The sequence below is a fragment of the Protomyctophum bolini genome (genome assembly GCF_963924005.1).
Source record: "Protomyctophum bolini genome assembly, chromosome: 14".
NCBI lineage: Eukaryota > Metazoa > Chordata > Actinopteri > Myctophiformes > Myctophidae > Protomyctophum > Protomyctophum bolini.
The window spans coordinates 17,219,862-17,243,310 of NC_137875.1; the positions used below are offsets into that span (position 1 = coordinate 17,219,862).

At 42.3% G+C, this 23,449-nt stretch overlaps 1 protein-coding gene across 1 annotated transcript; it reads right to left on the reverse strand.

Annotated features, from left to right (window-relative positions):
* Positions 1-2,275: 2,275 nt before the first annotated feature.
* On the reverse strand, positions 2,276-6,939 carry tbxtb (T-box transcription factor Tb; the record flags this gene model as incomplete). Its single annotated transcript, XM_080782595.1, has 8 exons — positions 6,722-6,939; positions 6,195-6,459; positions 5,822-5,956; positions 5,585-5,646; positions 5,400-5,461; positions 4,769-4,948; positions 2,808-2,940; positions 2,276-2,558 (listed from the first exon to the last, which is right to left on the reverse strand). The coding sequence occupies exons 1-8, from the start codon at positions 6,925-6,927 to the stop codon at positions 2,276-2,278; spliced, it is 1,326 nt and encodes a 441-aa protein (XP_080638721.1). The 5' UTR covers positions 6,928-6,939.
* Positions 6,940-23,449: the final 16,510 nt, after the last annotated feature.

Here is a 23,449-nt window from a genome sequence, read left to right on the forward strand (position 1 = left end):
TAAGCATACAATAAATACATAATATAACCATATAAAATAACCTTAAACCATACAAATGTTACACATTTCTGTGAACTACATGAACTATACAACTTATATAATAAGTCCTTCACATTACAACATAAATAAGCAATCACATCTTAACCCCCCCCCCCCCCCCCCCCCCCACTGCTATCCTGACATGGTCCAGCCCAATCCTTACTGAAACACATCACAGGCACACATTATTAGGCATTCAATCAAACCTCAACCATAGAACTCCACATTATTGCACTTCCCAAACATATTGAATCTAAAACCCACATTGCACTTGCCGCTCATGTTTGTTAATCAAGCATTTCCCCAGGTGGAACTCGTTGGCTGAGTGGCCATCTCAGCTAAACAGGAAACGGTATTCAACAATAAAATCATGACTGCAAAATACAACTGTGCAAGTTAATAAAGTGCCAATATGCTGTGCAGAATAAGTAACAGAGGACCACTCTGTTACAAGGCTATATGTCTTTCATTTGCATTGCATCTCCCCCCCCCCCCCCCCCCCCCCCAAGCTTTTATTTTCGTTAGAGTAATAGTACAACTCTAATAGTATTACTTATAATAATGTAATTAAAGATTTTCCAGATTTTTTTTTCTTCTTTTTTTTAGATTTTCATTGGTGGGCCAGTCATAATGGTCCCGCGGGCCTGATGTGGCCCGCGGGCCTGAGGTTGAGTATCACTGGCCTATACATTCTATCTACATTCTAGTTTCAAGGACATAATTGTAAGATTGAATTGGAGTGGTTTTAAGCAGTTCACACGTCCTCAGCCGCTATATACCAAGCAGAAAACAGTGCATCTCAAAGGTACTGGAGCACATCGGCAGTCAAAGCATTTTTATTGCAGGTGTAGACCAACATTTTAATTGTTACATCATGTTTCCTTAATGAGTGGTGGTAGACACGTCACACTCCTATAGACAGCAATGTGTGTCCCTGGCTGGCTGGGTCTGTCCGTCCGAATACGGGAATTGACCACCAAGTGACACCGTTGCGCAGCCTAACACACACACACACACACACACACACACACACACACAGAGAGAGAGGCCAGGGAGGAGGGCTTGTACAGTACAGTACAGCTCAGTTCAGATGGATCTTGATTTTACTTCTTGCACCACATCAGATTGTATGGAGTTGTGTATCATCTTTCTGCATTGCAAAGAAGAATATTGACTCTGTTTACATTTTTAATCATTTGTGCGCTTTTTCTTTCTCAGTCTCATTGTGGTATAAAAAAAACATTACTTATCTATTTACACTGTAAACTTCATAATGATGTGTCATTGGAATTTCATTCATATTTACACTATACAGAACTTACATTCTAAGAACATACTGTCTGTATGTATGTACAGTACACCTTTTTGCACAGCTATGTTCTACAGTTATGCTTAATATAAGCAGATTCAGAAACTTGACTTTGGTTTTCAAAAATCAAAAGATATAGTATGTTGAAACCTTAACCTAAATAGCACATAGGCCATAGCTTTAAGTGAAGTAAAAGCCCTCTACTGTCATGTTGTATAATGTTTGCAGTTTGGATGTACTGTTTTGTTCTCTGTGTGTGTATATATGCATGTACTGTTGTATTGTTTGTGTACTGTTGTATGTACTGTTCATTTGTATTGAGGACCCCCTCTAAAATGAGATGAGGCATCTCAAGGGGATTATCCTTTCAATAAAGTTATATAATAGTTTGATGTTGTAACCTTCAGTACTCATTCGGTGCAACATTAACAGAGGTGACCATGTGGAATAGTTCTAGAGAATCTCAAAGTGAAATGTGACATGTTTTGTGAGGTATGGGAAACAAAGTCAATTGAACTTCTTTTGATATTTTGCAACGCTAAATTCATCATTCATTCATCATTCCTATATGTCAGAGGTTCCCAAGTTTTTCAGGCCGTGAGCCCCCAAAATAATGTGAACTGGGGACCCCCCACTCTGACAAGCACTTTGAATTGTAGGAGTTGGGGCATTACATTTAGTTTGACTCAGTTCCACAGATAGATATTGTGAAAATAGCCGAGCTACAAGCTCACAGGGCCTCACATTGCAAGGCCTTGTGAGCTTCAAGAGATCTGCTATTTTCACAATTTATGTTGGTTTGTTTACTGTTCAGTGAGAAAACAATGTTGCACATTATTAAGCAAATCATCCAGTGATAGCATAGTTTCTGCAAACCAAAATGCAACAATGTCACAGGTCTCTGACATGAGCAGAGAGACGTTTCCATCAAAGAGAGGGAGGGGTCACTGGCGTCCAGGCCGATGTTAGGCGTCCGTGGTGGGGAGATGTGTCATACTGTGCCGTGTCATGCACCTCTGTGGCTGCACTGCCATCATACAGCGGGGACCCGGAGGAGATGGGGGAGGCTGCTACTGGGTGAGAGAGACTGGAATAGTGGCCGCTCGACCCTCGCAGGAACTGGGAGCTCAGGCTGCCACTCATCCCCCCAGCCTGAGACACGGGGCTCAGAGACGGGTTACTACTCACAGACCAGAGGCCGGAGTACTGACTGTAAACACATGGACAGACAGACTTTCAAAATGCAACAGAGTGACTCGAGCTGAGAATACCACAGGGGTTCCCAAACTTGGAACTATAGGAAAGTAAAAAACAAACAAAACAAAAAACTGGATATTTTCTCACGAGTTGTGAGTTGCGACCCGTTAAAGTGGTTCTGCAGCCCCCCAAAAATTGTTCCGACCCATTGTTTGGGGAAACACTGGACTACAGGATGGGTGTTTAGGGATGTTCCACAAACCTGGAGTTGGAAGTAGAGGTGGTGGTGTGGGCCATAGGCATCATGTTAGAATGAGATGACATCTGCAGGCTGGACCAGTTATCATGGCTTGAGAACATGGAGAGACAGGCTGAGGAGTTTTCCGAATAACCAGCTGTAATGTAAAAAATAAAAAACCTGTGTGAAGTCAGGGGCGCTCTTATCGTATCATTCTCCAGACTCCATTCATTGTCAATGGGAATTTAATATTTGTGTAGGACAAAGTTTGTGGACACACACCAAAAGCTGGACATAGGATGGGCTAGCGCCCCTCAAAAAAAGAAACGCCATGGCTTAGCTAATGTGGAATGCCCGGACATTACCCATTAAATAAAAGATGGATGGTAAATGCAAATTCTCCTAGAAAGGCATTCACTGCCGGCATTTTTCTCCCTTGTACACAGTGTTTATATTTGTTGATGACATGTATTATTGTGTTAATTTGTTATGCTATGTTGATGAATTGAATACATGGGACCACAATGGAATTGGAATAATTGTGTTATCCTTTTAGCCTTAATGTCTTACTGTACCATGTGATTTCTGACTAATAAAGTTATCAATAAATCAAAAATATAGTTTATAGCTTTCTGGTGGTGTCATAGGTCTAATTAGTCTCTGATTAGATCGGACAAAATAAAAACTATAGCGGAACCATTGCATTCAGTGACAGAGTGTTAATTTAACACTGAAAGTCTTTACACATTAAATGAACACTTTGGATTTGACTGGGAAACAGGAATTTCCAGTGTTGGGCAAGCTATCGGTAGAGCTCTTGACATTGGATTACAACTTTCTTTATCACAGACACGGCATATGAGTAGCATGGTTTGGAGACTTGCGATAAGTATTGGAGCTGATGGTGTGGGTGTGACACTGTGGCATATGTTATGATATTGTATGTGTCAAAATGTGTAAACGCTACGAATGGATAGAGACTCCTCTTTGATGATGGACAATCTTCACTCAAAACTCATCTGTTTGCTATGATGAGCCACTGAAAATGTAGTGATGTAGCTTTTATCAAGCTACCCAGCCACATGCTGAAAAAATATCTTTAAAAGCTACATCACTTCTTTTTTTTTAATGTTTTTTTTTGTGGCTTTCGCCTTTATTTTTTTAATATTTTTTATGGAGGGACAGACAGTAGGCTGACAGGAAAATGGGGAGAGAGATGGGGGGAAGACATGCAGTGGAGGCCGTCGGGATCAGGAGTCGAGCCCGCGGCACACTGCTAGACTGGATTACCAGCCAAGGTGCCTGGACCACTGAACGATGGCCCAGGCCAAGCTACATCACTTATGAAAGTATTGAAGCTACCCACCAGCTACTGGGAAATATATGTGATATGATGACATGGCATGTCCATCGCTTAGTGAAGCCTGCATGCTCTTTTCACTGTACTGAATATTTCTCTGACATGAACCATCTCACACAGTGAGAAGTGAAGGTGTTGAGGGAAAAGTGCTGGCCACATTCTCTGCTAAGAAGCCCATGCTGTTTACAGCTGTGAGAGCCCTCTCACACACAAAGGCCGGAGGAATGCAAGACATTTCCCAGTCAGCCACATTTGTTTGAGTTTCTAGTTAATGGCCAAGGAGGAAGAGGTGTAATTCCTCTGTGCATAAAGGTTACGTTAGAGCAGTGTTTCAGGGGGGTATAGTAGGCGTGAGGCCTTGTCTGTGTGAAATATACAATTTGTCAGTCCAACTAGTTTTTCAGAAAGTAATAGGAAAATAGCCTATCTACACGAGTGAGGGTCTCAGCTGTTGTCAGATATAAATGGGAATCAGTCAATTAGGAATCAAATGGACACTTATAATGGAGTGTTTGCACACTTTTCACTGTTTTCCTCTTTTTTAACCTAAGGCCTTAAATGGTCACTTCACTGTCATCTGAGGAACCTCAGATAGAGAACCTGCACTGTGGAAGAGGACACTCACTGGGAGAGCTGGTCCGGTGGGGGTACGAGCTGGTGTATGGAGCAGGGCGATGGTTCCTCAAGGTGGAGTAACGTTCACAGCCATGGGGCGAGGAGACGGACAGCGGGCCACCAAACTGGCTGTGAGGGCTGGCGGGAGGGCAGATGGGGCCTGTGCCTGCAGGGAGAAACCAGCCACTCACTGGCTCCACCATATAGATGAGAGAATGGTCATTGACAGTGGTGGAAAGTAACATTAAGTACATTTACTTAAGTACTGTACTTAAGTACAATTTTGAGGTATTTGTACTTTATACGTGAGTATTTCCAATTTTCCAATTCCAATCCACTACATCTCAGAGGCAAATATTGTACTTTGTACTCCACTACAATAATTTGAAAACTTTTAGATCAATTCATATACATTGATACACTTTATCCCTTCCTAGAAATGTAGTGGAGTCAAAAGTACAATATTTGTCTTTGAAATGTCGATTGAAAGTCAATACAATGTACTCAAGTAAAGTGCATGTAGATCTAGTAACTCTACTTCGTTACTGTATACCACTGAAGAAGATGACATCTATTAACTTTAGTTTGAAAAATAAAATGCAGTCATTGAAAACATGGCTTATGATCATCAATTCACTCACATTGCGAATATGAAGACTGTTGACTTTCATTGAGATCATCTGTCATGTCTCTGTGATCAACTCTGCTGGATGAAGAAAGGAATTTGCAATATAAGCTTTGGCAGACTCAGACTGCATTGAAACATCTCAGAGCAAATACAAATATTATTATGAGTTATGAAACAGTGAAATATCACAAATCTAACCTCTCTTTAGCATCAAGGAAGGCCTTTGCAAATGGGTTGTATTTGATTTTAAGAGCAGTTACCTAAGATCAAAGAAAAAGCAAAACAATTATAATTATACATTGTTTTATCCATCGCCTAATGCCAAATGCTATGCGTAAATTGCGCACTGTAGTTTTACGCACGCTCAAATGCACGTCCATGTTACACCGAGTGGCTGATGATAATTAATATTGGATCGAGAAATGAAGTGCTTACCTCCTCGTTCTGGTACGCTGTTACAGCAATAAACTGCGTCTCTGGGAAAGCGTGGCTGGTTATCATTCTCCGCGGGCCCCCGACGCGCACAATATGCATACGAGGCTCATATTTGTGCAAAGAGTTTAACATGATCTGAAATGAAAACCAAATAGACTGTCAGTTAGAAAAAGATCAGTTCTCTAATAGCATGCAGGCCCATGCAAGCAATGGTTCACAGGACGCTCGATAACATTCATGTTTCAGGATCAGGCTAGCCTGCATGCAGATGTCATGTAGATCCTCATTTGCGGTATCCATTTGGTGATTGAAAAATTGCGGAACTATAATTGGTTCCAAAGACACTGATGTTTTAAAAAAATGTCTTCTTTACCTGACCTCCTCCGTTAAGTTTATTGGTGAGTTTGACTTTACTGAATGATACGGGGGATTTCATCCAGTGCGCTCCGAAGTTGGGAGAGTCGGGGTGGATGTACACACAGCTCGGGGTCTGAGGCTCTGGTTTTCCGCCGGGAACCCATTCACCGTTCACATATTTCCACCTGTGGTTGTCCGCAGACACGAAGTCCAACAGAACCGAGTACATTGCGTTCGGGTCCAGTCCAGATACGTTCACTTTTAGCACGGGAAACATGCGCCTGCAATAGAAAGTAAATATATATTTTAAATGAAATATGTATATTTAAAATGTGGTTTGATGATGGCTTGTATAGCCTACTGCGTATAGCCAGTAGTGTCTATAGGGCCCAGTGAGGTGACTTAAAATATAGACCCATAGCTAACAATAATTAGGCCTAATGTTGGTGACAAACGGTTGGGTTTTCCTTGACTTCTAGGCCTATAATAACAGTAACACAGTATTAAATTGAAACCAATACAGAAAGGGTTATAAATAATTACCTGCCGTTCTTTGTAACTATCATTTCATTAGTGAGTTCCTTGAATTTTTGCCAAAGTTCGTTTTCGTCCAGTGACACTTTGAGTTCTCTCTCCGTGGGATCTCCTTTCTCGCTGCCCGCCTGCAGCTCGCTCTGCACGGCGCTGAGGAGGTGGTCCACTCGGTGCTGGGAGCTCTTCCCAGGACACTCGTTGGCACCTGTGGCCATCCTGTCCAACAACTCCAGGCCTGGACTTTAGTAGGCTAGTAGGCTAGTAATCACACAGGCTTTGTCAGAAAGTCAATTTGCCTCCGAATGGCTCTAATGTCCAATTTTGTAGCGCTGCTCTGACAGAACAATGGCATAGGTTGGGATTGGTCTCCAGAGATATACAGCAGTTAAGCTCCGACACAGGATCCCCACAGGACATGTCACACGCACAGAGATTGGTTGGCTGATCTCTCCGCTTTGATGTTTGCGAACTTGTCATTCATTGGTTAAAGGCGCCCCACTGTTATGTCATGTGGGGCCATTGATGAATTGAAAATGGGGGACCCTGAGCTAAACACGTCTTAGTGCTTTTTCTGGTTTTATCCTCGTAGCAGTTTTTGTATTAACGACCTGTAGTCGAAAATGTGAATAAAAATGTAAACCAATCAATCAATAGGCGCATAAAGGCCTTTTAGCTTAATTTATACTGTACACTTTGACAGCATGCAGGAGAAGATTAAGGCTATAATCAAGTTGTGGTTGTTCAGTTTATTGTTTCAATTTGACCATAGAACTCTCATGAAAAGTGCAAATAAACATACCGGTACATAAACCCAGCACTTTGCCTGTCAGGTATAAACACTATGGTTTCAGTTATCATGAATGACTTAATAATCAATCAATGTAATGTTAAAAATGTTCCCCACTCAAGAAATCCAGATCCTGTTAACTGTGTTAGAATAGTTTGACAAAAATCACACTTCTGTAGTTATAATGATAATGATAATAACCATAACAACCAAGTTGCTGTTTCACTTCTTGTAGGAGCCATTAGAAGAGAGGCATTATTTAGATTATTTCCAGTATTATTTTTGACCACTTGGTAGCGGGCTTGAGAAGCACAGCAATGGGTGTGCATTAATGCATTTACTGTATAAATTGACACAGGTGCACTGAGCAGGGATTGGGGAGCCAAACCGTTCCTACCAGCAGCACTCAGCAATCACAAACAGACAGAAAGGAAAGCATATTCAATATAACTTGTGTGTTTGTCATTTCAACTGCTACTCAATAAACGAGTAAGACGCGCAAACGCGGGAAGCGAACGCTCAGCTCCATATATGGGCACAAAAGGGGCCAGGTCCACAACAAACAAATCACTGGCCCCTTTTGTGCCCATATATGGAGCTGGGGTACCTGGCCCCTTTTGTGCCCATATATGGAGCTGAGTGATTGCTGATGCAACACACTCCATATTTGGATAGCGGGACAGACACACGGACAGACAGACAGACAGACGCACGCACAGACATGATCTGCTAGGTCTCATAGTAAGTGCTCACTGCGTTCGCAATAACACTGATCAAAGACTGGACATCCATCTGTTACTATATGTTTCTGTTTGTACTGCGTAGGATCATGCCATCATATACCTGTGAAGTAACTGCAAAGGAGACAATAGGACCTGGCTGGATGGTTACACTTCTGTTATACATGTACATGCAAAAGAAAATCTTAATTATTTGAATGTGAATTTACTTGCACAGCATTTCTTAAAGTTAAAATATTATAACATATAGCACATTATTAGGCTACATATTCTATTGATGTTGCTGCTAGTGTGTATACTACTCCCTGCTCGGCACCTGCCCAAGTTTGGGCTGGATGTGCATGTCTTTGTACTTTTTTTCGCTGCTAGTTTGTCTGACATAGAATTTTACTGTAGACTATATTTAAAATAATAATAATAATCAGAAAAATTATGTATAAATATGTTTGTCTTTGACATAAAATGTGTTGATCACTGATCACAAAGTATTAAATTGCACACAACACATAATTTCAAAGTTCAGGTGGCATTATCCTCAGGTGTCATCTGTATAGTTGCTCCACATCTTGACTCCATGGTCAATTATCTGAAAGAAAACAAAAGATTGATATCATTCTCTGATAAGCTGTGATGATGCATTCTGACATATTTATGTCTTACCTGCACATGCTTTTGTTGACATACATCCTCCATGGACAAGGGCTCATCCTCCATGGACAAGGGCTCATCCTCCATGGACAAGGGCTCAGCTTTGCCGGCATGTACGATATTATGCCGAAAGGCAGTCTGGTGGCTGTGCACGCACGCACACACACACACACACACACACACACACACACACACACACACACACACACACACACACACACACACACACACACACACACACACACACACACACACACACACACACACACACACACACACACACACACACACACACGCACGCACACACACGCACACGCTCTCTCACACACACACACACACACACACACACACACACACACACACACACACACACACACACACACACACACACACACACACACACACACACACACACACACACACACACACACACACACACACACACACACACACACACACACACACACACACACACACAAACACACACACACACACACACACACACACACACACACACACACACACACACACACACTATTACAAATAAAGGCGCATTTAGCCCTTTAGGGCCTAAGGGTTTAAATAGATGTTTTAGCCGTTACCAGACTGTTGTGGTGTACCTTGGACAGGTCATTTTGTCCAGGTCTTGGGGTGAGTGAGATGAGTCCTTGTTGGTGGTGGTACTCCTTGACTGCATCAGAGAAGGCAGAAGAGGCCCAGCAGCTTGACTCAGGTCATCTCGTTTGGAGTCAATGCTTAGAAACACAAGTGACATCTATGGGGGAACAGGACATTTTCTGGTGAATGATAAATCACAGATAATTATGTTTCTTAAACATATGCAGCACTTTAATGCATAATATTGTAAATTAATGTCATAATGACATAATACTTTGGTACTGGATATATACTGGGGATTTTATGTTCAGCGCAAATACAGTTGCCATGGTGTCTTCTGAAAAACAAAATGTGGAAGACAGTGACTTGTATGACAGCTATGTGTGAGCTTCCATAGAGGACTCTGGTGTTGTGTTGTGGTTGGTTTTCGTTACTAACCAAATCTTGGATGCTTGGCTCCTCCTGCCAGTACAGTGAGTGCCTCTCTCTGTCCAGAAGTCTGGACCACGTATGGTTCACAGCAAGCAGAGAAAAACAATCTCCGGTCAGTTTGAGGAGCTGCATGCTTCTGATTCTGTCTTGTCTTTTTCATCCTTAAGAGATCATCTTTTTTAACATCATTATAGGCGAGGCAAGAACCTCTTGTTGTCTGGAAATGTCATAATGTATTTTTGATGCAGCATGTCACTTTATTGCATGTTGCCTGTGGCATTGCCCCCACCTGTTAGCTGAATTACAAACCTTCTGGAAGAAGCCATATTGGCAAAGGATCTATCACGCATTTGCCTTAGACGTCTCAGGTTGATTTGTGCTTTGGCGTTCTTCTCTGGCATCTCAGCAGGAATAACCTGGTTCGACATAAGAAGGGGAAAAAGCTTTTCCCTCTGTTGTGCTGCTACACACACTGTCTGACAGACAGAGATAAGTCATTTGCATACCTACCACATGTGGCATTTTCCTCTCTAAGTTCCTCAGAAATCTGGGTTGCAGGGTCACAAACGTAGGGACCTTCATCTGTGGGTGACACATAACACTTTGTAACTTCCTTTGATCGTTTACTTACACTCAGTGTTCAGTTTTAGTTTTTCATTAAGTAATGCCCTACTTCGTTGAACAAGAATGTCTTGCAAAAGTGTTTTTGCTACTCATACAATTTCTTTTCAATTTAAATCTGTGGCATTGATATATTTAAACAATGAAAAGTATTAACAAGAGCTTGTGACTAAATATAACTACATTGGATCAATTGAAACTGAAAAGTAGCCTTATTGGACGTACAACGACGACTGACAACGACGATATCGTCTGTCACAAACCTTTGGTATCTCAAAAGTATCTCAAAACTTGCAGATCTGCTGCTTTTGTGAGACGCTGTAGTATAATCAAGTAAGGCGTTAATTTACGGGAAAGAAAACACACACACAAAAAGTTAGTATAGTTTTCTCCCAGACAGCGACGATATAGAATGTACAGTAACCATGGTGACAGAGTGAGAGGTGTTAAGGTGATTGTGGTTTCCCACAGCCCCCGGTGTCTCAGTTGGCGCCTGTGTCTCCTCCTCTAACACCCCGCTCTGCGAGAACTGTCACCCTTGCCATTAGTCTCGCGTTACCAGACTGTTGCCTCCGCGATTTCCAAACGCTCCATCATACAGTCAACGGAAAAGCTGTCATGAGTAAACTATAAAGCGGAAGTGGAGCCTCCTCGCCACTTCCGTTTGGTCTTTACAGTCGCACATATTTATCCTAATATAAATAGAAAAAATCTAAGCATATGTATATAGCTTGTTGCTTAGCAGGAAAATAAATAAGCTGTAAAGATATTTTAAATTTTATTTTCGTAAACGGAAATGGCAGCTTCCGTTACTCAGCTCATGGGGGCTATAGGTCCAGACTCTATATAGCATTCGGAGATTGTGGAATAGTTGTCTGGTAACGCGAGACTACCCTGCCATGGGACTCACTGGTGAGCATTGCAGGCATCCTGTACCTGCAATGCCATGCTCATTGATCTAACTGCATGTCAGTGGCTGACAAACAACGGGCCAGGACTCATTTTAGGGTCGCGTATCCATTTTCATTGGTCGTGAGTAAGTAAGTAGCCTTGCCGAGCCATGAGGCCCATAGGGCAGGAGCCAGGAGCCTATCTCCTGTTTCTGTAGCGTGAGGCAGCTTGATGTACAAGTACACCCCCTGGACATGACGCTAGTATGTCGCAGGGACAGTTCTTGGTGACTAACAATGCCCCCTCCGGCCTCCAGCGAGCTCTGGACAGTCCGGTCTGCCTACTGTTTGCCTTCCTCTGCTCTCCCTCCAGCTAGCCTCAGCTTCTGTTTGCCCAGGGCAGGCTCATTTCAACACAGAGGTGTGGGAAAAAAGCTCCTGCATGCTTGTCCCATCTCAGCATCTTCAGTATTATTCCATCAGAAACCACATCTTTCTTGAGCTAAATCCTGGTGTATATTTCGTCGAACAACAGTGTGTCTCTGTCCTGCAGTGGTGTAAAGCAAGTACATTTGGCACCCAGTTCAGGTGTCCTTCGTCCTTCCATCTCTATACAATTTTTCTTATCCATATGACACTACACACATTCCTAATTTCAACACATTTGAAATGTCAGTCTCCTTCCATCATGGTCTTTTGTACAAGAGTTCCACATCTGACACGTCCCTCAGAGTGTGTGATACCGCCAGTCCTGAGAGTCCTGAGCAGATGGACACAGGGAGACATGACGTATTGTCCAAGACTAATGGACGGAACAGGGAGACCCGAACCCAATCCATCAATAGCTCATGTTGAATGAAGGAGAGACAGAGCGCTGTGCCGGATTTATAGGAGTAAAATTTTAGGCCCCCCGGGCCCTTAAGGCCGTGTGGCCGTTCGTTTTAGCCAACATTGAGTGGCAAAATCTAAATATACAATAACTAAACACAGATCTCACTGCAATTGGATTCCAACACTTTACACATTTATAATTTAAAAAACACACAAAAAAGTCTGCTGATCAACAAATTAGTTAGAAATGTATTGACTACATTTCTAACTAATAAGACGGCCTGGACTATGCTGCGCAGCTGCATGCACCTTTGTTATTTGTTTAAAATAGTTTGGGGGGGGGGAAGATACTTCATTGATATACTCTAGATTAGAATGTGTGAATGAAAGTGTATGAGGGAGACATGGAAAAGATGATTTTTGAGTCCATGAAATATTATCTGGCTGTAAAAAGAGCGTAACAAGTATACAGTTGCAACTCAGGTCTACAGAACGGGTCCTGAAACTGGTTCATGGAGCCCCAGGGGTCCATGGAAAGGTTTCAAGGGGTCCCCAGCAAAATGTGTTAATACAGCATCACAATAATTGTAAACACTTTATCCATAGAAATGTTGGCTATTCGACAGTAGCAGTTATACAAGCTTACAGTTGTGAGCTTGTATCTGCTACTTTCAAAGTTTACTAGAAAAAGTTTGGAAAAAAATCTTTTCTTCTGGCAGGTCTTCTGGCATAATACATTTTCAGATGGTGGTCCGTGGCCAAATACATAATAATTTGGAGGTCCTTGACCTGAAGAAGTTTGAGAACCACTGGTCTAGCGTTTAAGTGGTTAACGTGCATTGATTTGGGGAGAGCGTCTGGTGTGGCAGTGATAACTCCCACAGGTGTGTTTGTGTATCATGTGAGATGAGGGCGCTGTGGTTTGACACACACCTTAGGAAACATCCGCTCAGTCTCCTCATGCTCCTCCTCCTGGAGGTCTGCCATGTCCTCCCCCATCCCAGATCCTCCTTCTAAAATGGCGCTCGGTAAAGGAAGCCTGAGAAAACACACGCACGTCGCACGCACACAAGCCATTATAAGATGTGTGCACCTCAAGTTAAATGGAAAATATCAAACAGTCATTATCAGAAGGGTAGGAAGAAATATATTAATAAATAACTTATGAACATACTATCCTTCTGCTGCACTTTCAAATGGAGTTTTAGCACCCTCTTGTTCACCTCTTGACCCACGCGTCGCATTTCAGGTTGTTCATATTTTCTTAATGTTCAATTGCTATTCCTCAGAGGTATAGTATATATAGGTAGGTAGCCATAATGCGGTGCAGCTCGCATGCGATAACAGCAAAGCACACACCCTGGTGACGGCACACTTTGTCTGCTGGGTGCAAACTGGCCCCGGACAGGACTCCAGAGTAACTCACAGCACAGTGTAGCAGCTAACAGATCTATACAAACCCCCACGAGGTGCAGAGAGCATACAGGTGGCGGAAGGAGGGTGTGTGTGTGTGTGTGTGTGTGTGTGTGTGTGTGTGTGTGTGTGTGTGTGTGTGTGTGTGTGTGTGTGTGTGTGTGTGTGTGTGTGTGTGTGTGTGTGTGTGTGTGTGTGCGTGCGTGCGTGTGTGTTAATGTGTGTGTGAGTGAAACATCCACCCAGACTTCTACTGGGTGGCCGCCATCAGGCCATGGGAGTTCAAGTGCACCAGTTGCCAGAAAGTCAGTCAATGATGAATTGGCTCATATCATATGGACATAACGTGTCTGCATCAAAGCAAAGCAAAAGGACCTCAAACACTATACTCCCTCCTATGATCTTCGCAGGCGAAGAATTGCACGTGTGCATGCGTGTGTATGCCTAAAAACAGTATGTACAGTACAACATATGAGATGGTATTGGTCTGATCATGAGATGAGTGAGGCATATTGTAATTTGTATCAGTTAAGATAGGATTACATTTAATGATATGCAAATTATATTTACTGTTTGCATTCGTGAGAATACTGGATCCGTAAGCACTTTAACCCTCAACATTTCTGAAACTCTTTCACAATTTCAATTTTGACAATAGCAAAAAATGCCAGTCAAAGTTAGGACGTACTGTAGTAATAGACACGGTATGTTATGACCAATCTAATTTAGCAGATGAATATTGCACACTTGTGAAATTCAACATGGTGAAGACACCATTACTATGTGGCCATAATTAAATTACAGTTTGGACTGACCAGTAAATCATAACTGTTAATCAGCTATTTGGATTGGCATCGAAACAGACAGATGGGATAGATGGATTGGTCCATATACTAAATGCACATATCTCTGCTGTAGGGCAGAAATCAGCCATGTCTGAAATAGTAACTTTGTAAACAACACAATACTACATCATCAAAGTTGGTATGGTGAGTAAATACATTGTCAGATACTTGAACGTGTCCTTATATTATCATCACTTTAGCGTAGCATTGTAATCAATGATGAAAAAAACAAAAACAAAAAATATCTCCAAAGTTGAAGATAAGTGGTTTGTCTGACAGTTTGAGGAACCAATGAGTTATAGGAGGTTTAGTCAGAAGCTCTTTTTAATACTTCCCATTGGTTCAACATTTGTAAAACCCACACACAGACGTAAAGGGTGTTCAATAGCACTGATTTATATAAAAAGAAAAAAAGAAAAAGAATAACTAGTTTCTGCCGACATAGACGATAAGCAAGGTCTCATGCCGTCTCCATGTTTAGGTTTGCGCTCTCATGACTTTTATTTGGGGTATTTGCCGTGAACGTGGGGAATGCACTCTGACACAGCTGAGCCGGGGGCAAAGGGGACTGTCGGTCTACCATGTTTGCCTGTGGCACGGTGAGATTTCACACTAACAGAAGACTTGTCAGTGTAAAGGCTTCAACCTTAGGCCAATGTACAGAGCACGGTGGCAGGCCCTTACTAAACATGCATGTCCTACTAAACAGGCTTCAGCCCTAATTGACAACAGGGGTGACAGTGTTCTATCATATACCCACGACATGTAAAAGTCAGAGGTCCTGCATGGTAATGGGAGTGACAATGACAGGAGACCTGAAAGAGGTCTGTCTGATAACCAAAATGTACTTTATGCTGCACGAATTATTGCCCAAGCAAAGTCTTACGACATGAAATGAGTACATCAAAAACAACACACAGAAGGATGTTTCTTGTGCTATAGATGCATTTTGATCCATAAGCGCCAATGCAAAGGTTTCATAATGGTTTGTTCCTCTCCTGTCCTCATAATTGGTCTTCATTAATGTATCTCAAGCATGTGTATCAAATAATAATACATCGTCTCTTTCGGGTTGAAACCATTATGTCTAAAACATACTTTTCAGGATTCAAATTCAAAAGTAGCAGATCTGCTACTGCTACTTTTGATGCTTTTGTGTGACAATGTAGTATGAATGAAGTAGGGCATTAATTTACTGCCCAGCCAGATTTATCTTTTTTTTGGCAAACAGAGCAGCCCTGTTTGTCTGGAATGGCCTGTAAAGTTTTAAAATTGAGTAAACTATCCAAACACCAACCCGGCGTGACGTGACACCACTTGCCCAATTGCTGCGCCGCTTTTGTAGAAAACATAATTAAGGCATTTTCCCCTGGGTGATGTTTGCGGAAGCCGGGGGAGCATTTAGAGGAGGTGAGCCTCCACAACAGAGGGGTCAGATAGTGTTTGGTCAACTCACTTCTACGTGAGCAAAGGCCTCTCTCCCAGAACGAGGCTCCATGCTATATAGACAAGCAGGAGTGGAGCGATCTCTGTTTGTTCTGGAAGGGAAGCACAAACACAGACCGTATGGGGTCTCTACAGGCTAGGAGTTTGACCAGTGGTGGAAGAAGAACTCACATCGTTTACTTAACTAAAAGTACTAATACCACAATATAGAAATATATATTATAAATATAAGGAAAAGATCTCTATTCACATTTTAATTGAGTAAAAGTACAAACATATTGGCACTAATTGTACTTAAAGTACCAAAAGTGAAAGTACTCATTATTATTATTATCATCCCATAAAGTTTCAAGATGTATGTAAATCTTTTGAAAATATACAAGAGCAGTAAGTACTTCAGTAAATGTACTTTCCACCACTGGGTTTGACCAGCACACTATCTACATCGATGCTTCTCAACCTTTTTAATTTCCCAGTGTGATATGATTGTTATCGATGAGACCCCAATCTACACTATACATTCCTCAGTGTTAATTTAACTCGAGTTTACAAATGAGGGCAAAATGTCACTGGTCCGACCTCCCATTAGTCTGTAGTGTACAAAATGGGTCATGGGTCCATTTCGTTCAAAAAACCAAAAAAGGCATCTCCGACAGCTATACGAACTCAAGCTGTACTCTGTATCTCCAGCACATGCACACACATAAACCATGTTTTGCTCTAGAAAATGAGAGACTATGCAATGTAGATTTGTCATAAAACTATAACGCCCTATGAAAGTCAAAGTGCAGTATGTTTGATACATCGTTTTATACACGTATGTTTGTCTCGAAGGTCAAATCATCCTTAATGATTTGGGGGGGATAAACAATGACCTCGTCAACAGATAAACAATTAGTGTAATATCACTTATGTACCAGTAGCCTGTATGGCTGGCCAGGCATGGTGAAACACTTTAAAGCCTTTTTTTTTATCAATTTGATCCTCCGCACTTTGGCTTTGTAGGGCAGTAGTTGGTAGAATTATGTTCGTGTCGTGTTAACCTGAAGCAGGGAATCGTACCCTCCGTCTTCATGAAGGATGGAACTTCTGGGTAATATACGTGTCTTCTGTCGAGTCATCAGATGAGTTGTAGATCTGCCACAAACCACTGTGAACATTACAGGAGTCACAGCACAGTAACATTACAGCTACTTTTCTCTTTTTCTTCAACACAGTGGTTGTCACGGTGGGGTCTGGGGACCCCCAATGGTCCTTGAGGGGTGTACCAGGGGATCACAGGAAAAATGAGTTAATATATCATCAAAATCAGTTTAACCACTGTAACCCTGGCCTATACTGTACATCGGCTATTGAAAAATAGCCTATCTACAGATCTGCTATGTACTTTCAAAACATCTTGAAAAAATGTGGGTAATTATTTCTGAAATTATCTAACAACACAAATCTTGCATGAGGGTCCCTGGCACAAACTATTTTCAGATGAGGGTCTAGTCCATCGCCAAATTTGGGGATCCATGACATGAAAAAGGTTTGAGAACCACTGCGTCAACAGATCCTCTGCAGTAATGAATGACATAAACTGACTTATATGAATAATCATTTGAAAATATCACACAACCATTCTTCTTGATCTCTTGAAGACTTTTCTGTAGTTGTGTTGGACCACAGGTATAGTCGATGCACATGTAGAAGTCCTCTAAATCCCGCTGGGACTTTAGATGTCCATGCTGACTTAACTTGTTTTGAAGGTCTAAGATCTCAAAGAAGACACAAAAGAGTGGACATTTACAGTGGAAGGTTAGTATAATAACAGGTGGGAATGCATATATATATATTTCCACCCGACAGAGCTGTCGGGTGGAAAACTCATGTGTCCAAAACTGTTACTTTTCAGGATTCAAATGAAAACAACAGCTAAAGTAGATAGACAAGCTCAAAAGTTTCAAGCTTGTTGGAACTGTTACTTTTGTGTGACGCTGTAGTATAATGATGAAGTAGGGGGTTAATTTACGCACAAAAAGACAAAAGTTAAAACACAAAAAGTTAAAATATGGAGATAGCAGATAGGCACGGTTTCAGTCCGTCTTGAGGTCACTCAGTCACAGTTAGTTTTCGAGTAAGTGACATTGAACACATACCATGTAATGGCTGGTTTTAGGAAGGGACTTCAGGTACGAGTCATTGTGCTGTAACAGGGAATAGACCAACTTCCTCTGTTTCTGAGGGAGGGAGAGACAGAGACGGAGAGGTGAGAATACTAACTTCAACTACTAGGGTGACCATATTTTTGAAAAAACCCAAACCCAACCTAACCCAAGCGTAATCATTTAAATCTGTTTAGCTGATTTTATCTGAAATGAGTTGATCGACAAGCTCACACCACATCACAATGCAACACGAGTTTGTATATCAGCTATTTTCGGTACTTGTTCACTTGGTGTTTTCATCAGGATGGGGGACAACTATTTTATCACTTTAGCACACAAGTGATAATCATCAGAACAGGACACGATAAATAATATCTATTTAAGCACTTAAAACAAGTGTTATTATCTTAATTGTGTTGAAACATTTTAGATTTTAGAGTTTTAGATATATCTGTCGGAACTCGGTACACCCGGCCTAACCAGCACTTCTGGTTACGTCAAATCATAAAAACAGCCGATGTACAAGTTCACAACTAGGGATATCCCGATCACGTTTTTAAATTCCAATTCCAATTCCGGTCATTTGATTTTGAGCATCTGCAGATACAGATTTTTCCTGGTCCGATATTTATATTTATAGAACATGTTTATGCCATATCACAATAGTACAATATCCCAAATCAAAGACAATATCCAGTCTAATAACATGATATGGATATAACATTGATACTAGGGATGTCCCGATCACGTTTTTTGGCTCCAGATACGTTTCCGATCATTTGAAAATGGCGTGATCAGCCGGATTTCCGATCACTTGATCCGATCGGGTCAACCCTACTCACAACGTGTCGCATATAGATCTGCTATTTTCTCAGATTGTTTGCCTATAATGACGTGCCCAGAATGGGGACGCTGCATGGGGTTGATGCTCTCTTGTTTCAGGGGATGGGAAGCAGAATACACAAAACAAGACGACAAGTAAACACACAGCCACAGGAAGCCATTAACTGCAGCATGGACCAATTAGGCCCCAGCAGGTGTCCTGCCATACCCCCCCAAACATCTCTGGCAGAACCTCTCCTGAAACAACGGGCAGTTTCATTTGCTCAGCAATTTGAACCAAAGGATTCCTCCTTGGCAGGTCCATAAAGTTCTTTATGGTGCCCTCTTTTGTCTACGGTCCCCCCCCCAACTCCCCCCATCCAAGTGCAAGTCATTTAGAGAGGACAATTACATCCTCCTGAAAAAGAAACACGACTATTTACAGGAGGGGAAGATAAGACAGGATCTCTCTCATGTTACTCCGCAGGCCCTCTCTGAAGCTTATTGCTCTGTTCACACCCAGCCGGGACAGAGACGAGACAAGTCAAAATCAAAGTCAATCACAATCACTCGGGTTCCAATGGCATAGGTTATTTTTTCAAGTTATAAACACATACGGGTTACAAGTGACAACAGCATAAACGTTTGTTATATTGTCTAAAGGTGGCCATGGGATATTGTCAAAAATAAATATTATATTCTATATATACACACTCGCGCACACACACACACACACACACACACACACACACACACACACACACACACACACACACACACACACACACACACACACACACACACACACACACACACACACACGCGCAGGACCAGTTATATGCACCACAATACAAGGCTAAAGGCTTATACTTCACTGCCGTAATCACCTACACAACATTATACTGTCCTTACTGTTCAGAGGATGTGGGCTCCCAGGATGACATGTAATGCATGTCACCTTGGAGGTGTGGCAGTCACAACAGTGTGTGTGTGTGTGTGTGTGTGTGTGTGTGTGTGCGCACACTCGCGTGCGTGCGTCTCTGCTGTCTCCAACCAAAGATGGGTTACAGCACCTTGATAAATTCTCCCAGACAGTGAATCGAAAACCAAGACAAAAATATAATCATTTTCATAATATTTCATATTATGAAAGATCCAGCCTACAGCGCCACACCCCACAAGTATAAATTCTTTCTAGATGCGATTGCCCTAACCTAAAACATAGAAGAAACGACACCTATGTCAGCCTAAACAAGCTGTGAAGGACAAGGCAAGATTTGTTTTGGCCATAAAAATTAACATCAAGCTAGACATCACCATCAAATGTGGCTGAAACATATTGGACTCCGTTATAGAACCCATTTAATTCATGGCTGTGAGGTCATGGGGTCCACTTGCCAACCTAGAATTTACAAAATGGGGAAAAACACCAAAGTGAGCTCCATTCTCTATTTCTCTCCGCACACAAGATGAGGTGAACTGAAAACCAAGCTGCACTTATACTACCTGCCAACTCAACTCTACCAACCACCAAGACATCAGAGACACATACTCAGTGGTAGAAAGGAAATATGCACAAGTACTTCCTCGTTTTTTGTTTTTTTTAGTAGGCCCAGGATTTCAAACCTGGGTCTCCCGTGTGGAAAGCCAACTTATGGAATGCCCTATGGCTCGGAGGAGATATTAGGCCCTCGAGACTTTTAGGCCATCAGGCTGGGTTTGTGATCTATCCCTGGACACCAATTCTTCCCACAGATTACAATTACTCCAAAATAATTAGTAAACCACACTAATAACAAGTAAAGCAATGCATGTGCAAACACAGGTGTGAACTGTTGTGACAGGAAAGGGACATATGGAATACAACCATCAGTACGAACGTATACAGAGAGATACCTTTACATTCTTTGAAAAATGCTATTTTATATATTTATATAATTTTGTCTCTCCAGCGTCTCCGCACACGCACACGCACACACACACACACACACACACACACACACACACACACACACACACACACACACACACACACACACACACACACACACACACACACACACACACACAATAACGTTTATATATTTTAATTTAGCTATTTTTTAAGTAATGTACCACAGCTCTCTTTACAGATTTAGTCTAGTAGGGGTTTATATAATGAATTGTACATTCATCAAATTCTTCCCCCAAAAAAAATGTGGGGGGGGGGGGGCGCTAAGGCATTTCTTCTATAAAAGGATTTCATAACCCAAAATGACATCATGACAATGACAAGAATAGAATGCTTTTAAAAAGTAAAATTACACATTTAAAGGCAAATGGATGTTAATACCTTGCTTTCATTCTCTGACTTCATTGTGTGCGCCGCGGCCTCGTGTTTGTGTAACAACTGTTGTCTTTGTGAATTAACCTTGTTGTCCTTTAGCAAAGCTGAGTAGCGGCGACAGAGAGCACCCCTGAGACGATGCATGTTCCTATATGCCTCTAGATGGCGCTGGAGGACAAGAAACGAAATCAGAAGAACATCAGGGACAAAAGACAGGGCCTCTTTACAAACAAAGCATTGGTTATGGAACAGCTCACTGTACTTTCTGCATTTTGTAGCATTTCTCTACTGTAAAGGTGTACAGTACAGTAGTACACTACTGATGTACATACTACTGGTGTACAATAGTATGTACATGGACAATTCTGAATGTTGATTTAATTATGGAATTTCACTCTGAAAGTGTAAGAAAATGTGCGTAGAATGAGTGTAAAAATGTACCTGGCCATATATGGGAGTTTAGCCTGACACTCTGAATTCCATTTTTGTTCACTTCATTATTTGCATGAATCGCAACTCTTTAAAAAAAAAAATGGCCATTGGGATTCAGGCGCTGGAGCCAGGCATGGTCAGTGTTACCTGTGTAGATACAAGTAGCCTACCTGTTCCAGCAGTGCTGGATGACTGGCCTGAACCTCCTGGTCTGCGTTCATCTCCTGGCTGTGTCTCTTCTTCCTTTTATCCTCATCTATCTAACAGTACAAACACATCAATTTATCAGTATGACGATGCTGTAGTGCCATTACGTGGCCCTGTCCCTTAATGCAAAGACCAAGTAACATTGTGTTGTTAATGTTGTGTGCCAAGATCCAAAGATAATCCAGTGTATCATTGTTTTTTTGCAATGTTATTCCAATGATATGCAGCAGAGATATAACCTGACCACTTGTCTTCATCATTTTCAACTACATGGCGACAGAACAACCCATCAAGCTGTCTATACCTGACATGTCACCAACAAGTATTATGATCTACCTGTCATTGGGTTAGTAGTACTAGAATTTCGCCCCCCTTCGGGGGGCTCAATCCTAGTGTCGTTGCAGCGCAATATGGGAAGAAGGAAATTGCGGGAATTGACAGACTCCACTTCATGTTTCAGCTGTGGTTTTAAACTCAGTAGTGTGCCCTGCACACAGCGCACACTCGCAATTGCAGCTGGAGGGCGACGCGACACACACACACACACACACACACACACACACACACACACACACACACACACACACAGAGCGATGTGTGGATAAATCACTGAGATTTGGGAAATGTGTTCAGAAGTACAACGATTAAGCACGCACAGGCAAATGTCAGAAGCATCTGTTTCGGTTTCCAAACAGGAAGTTGTAAATGTGCTTATTAGACGGAGGCAGCGTGATGCTGGCATCTATTGTGATGCCAGCATCACCACATTTCACATAGAAATATAAGCACCCATTTACTCGCTTAGCGGAGACTGTGGGGTGGTAGAGGACATCTCCCCGGACGCGTGGGTATGTCCAGATAGTTGCCTCGCGGAGGCCTCTTTGTCCAGTGTCCATTCTGGGTCTGGAAACGGCACTTTTTTGAGTGTTGACCCCAATAGAAGGTCTGCTGCTCTGAATTTTACACCTCTCCCGCTTAGCGGAGACTGTGGGGTGGTAGAGGACATCTCCCCGGACGCGTGGGTATGTCCAGATAGTTGCCTCGCGGAGCCGTCTTTTGTCCAGTGTCCAGTCTGGGTCCGGAAACGGTAATTTATTTTGCATTGACCCCAGTAGAAGCTCTGCTGCTCTGAATTTTACACCTCTCTCGCTTAGCGGAGACTGTGGGGTGGTAGAGGACATCTCCCCGGACGCGTGGGTATGTCCAGATAGTTGCCTCGCGGAGGCCTCTTTGTCCAGTGTCCATTCTGGGTCTGGAAACGGCACTTTTTTGAGTGTTGACCCCAATAGAAGGTCTGCTGCTCTGAATTTTACACCTCTCCCGCTTAGCGGAGACTGTGGGGTGGTAGAGGACATCTCCCCGGACGCGTGGGTATGTCCAGATAGTTGCCTCGCGGAGGCCTCTTTGTCCAGTGTCCATTCTGGGTCCGGAAACGGTACATTTTTTTGCATTGACCCCAGTAGAAGCTCTGCTGCTGTGAATTTTACACCTCTCCCGCTTAGCGGAGACTGTGGGGTGGTAGAGGACAT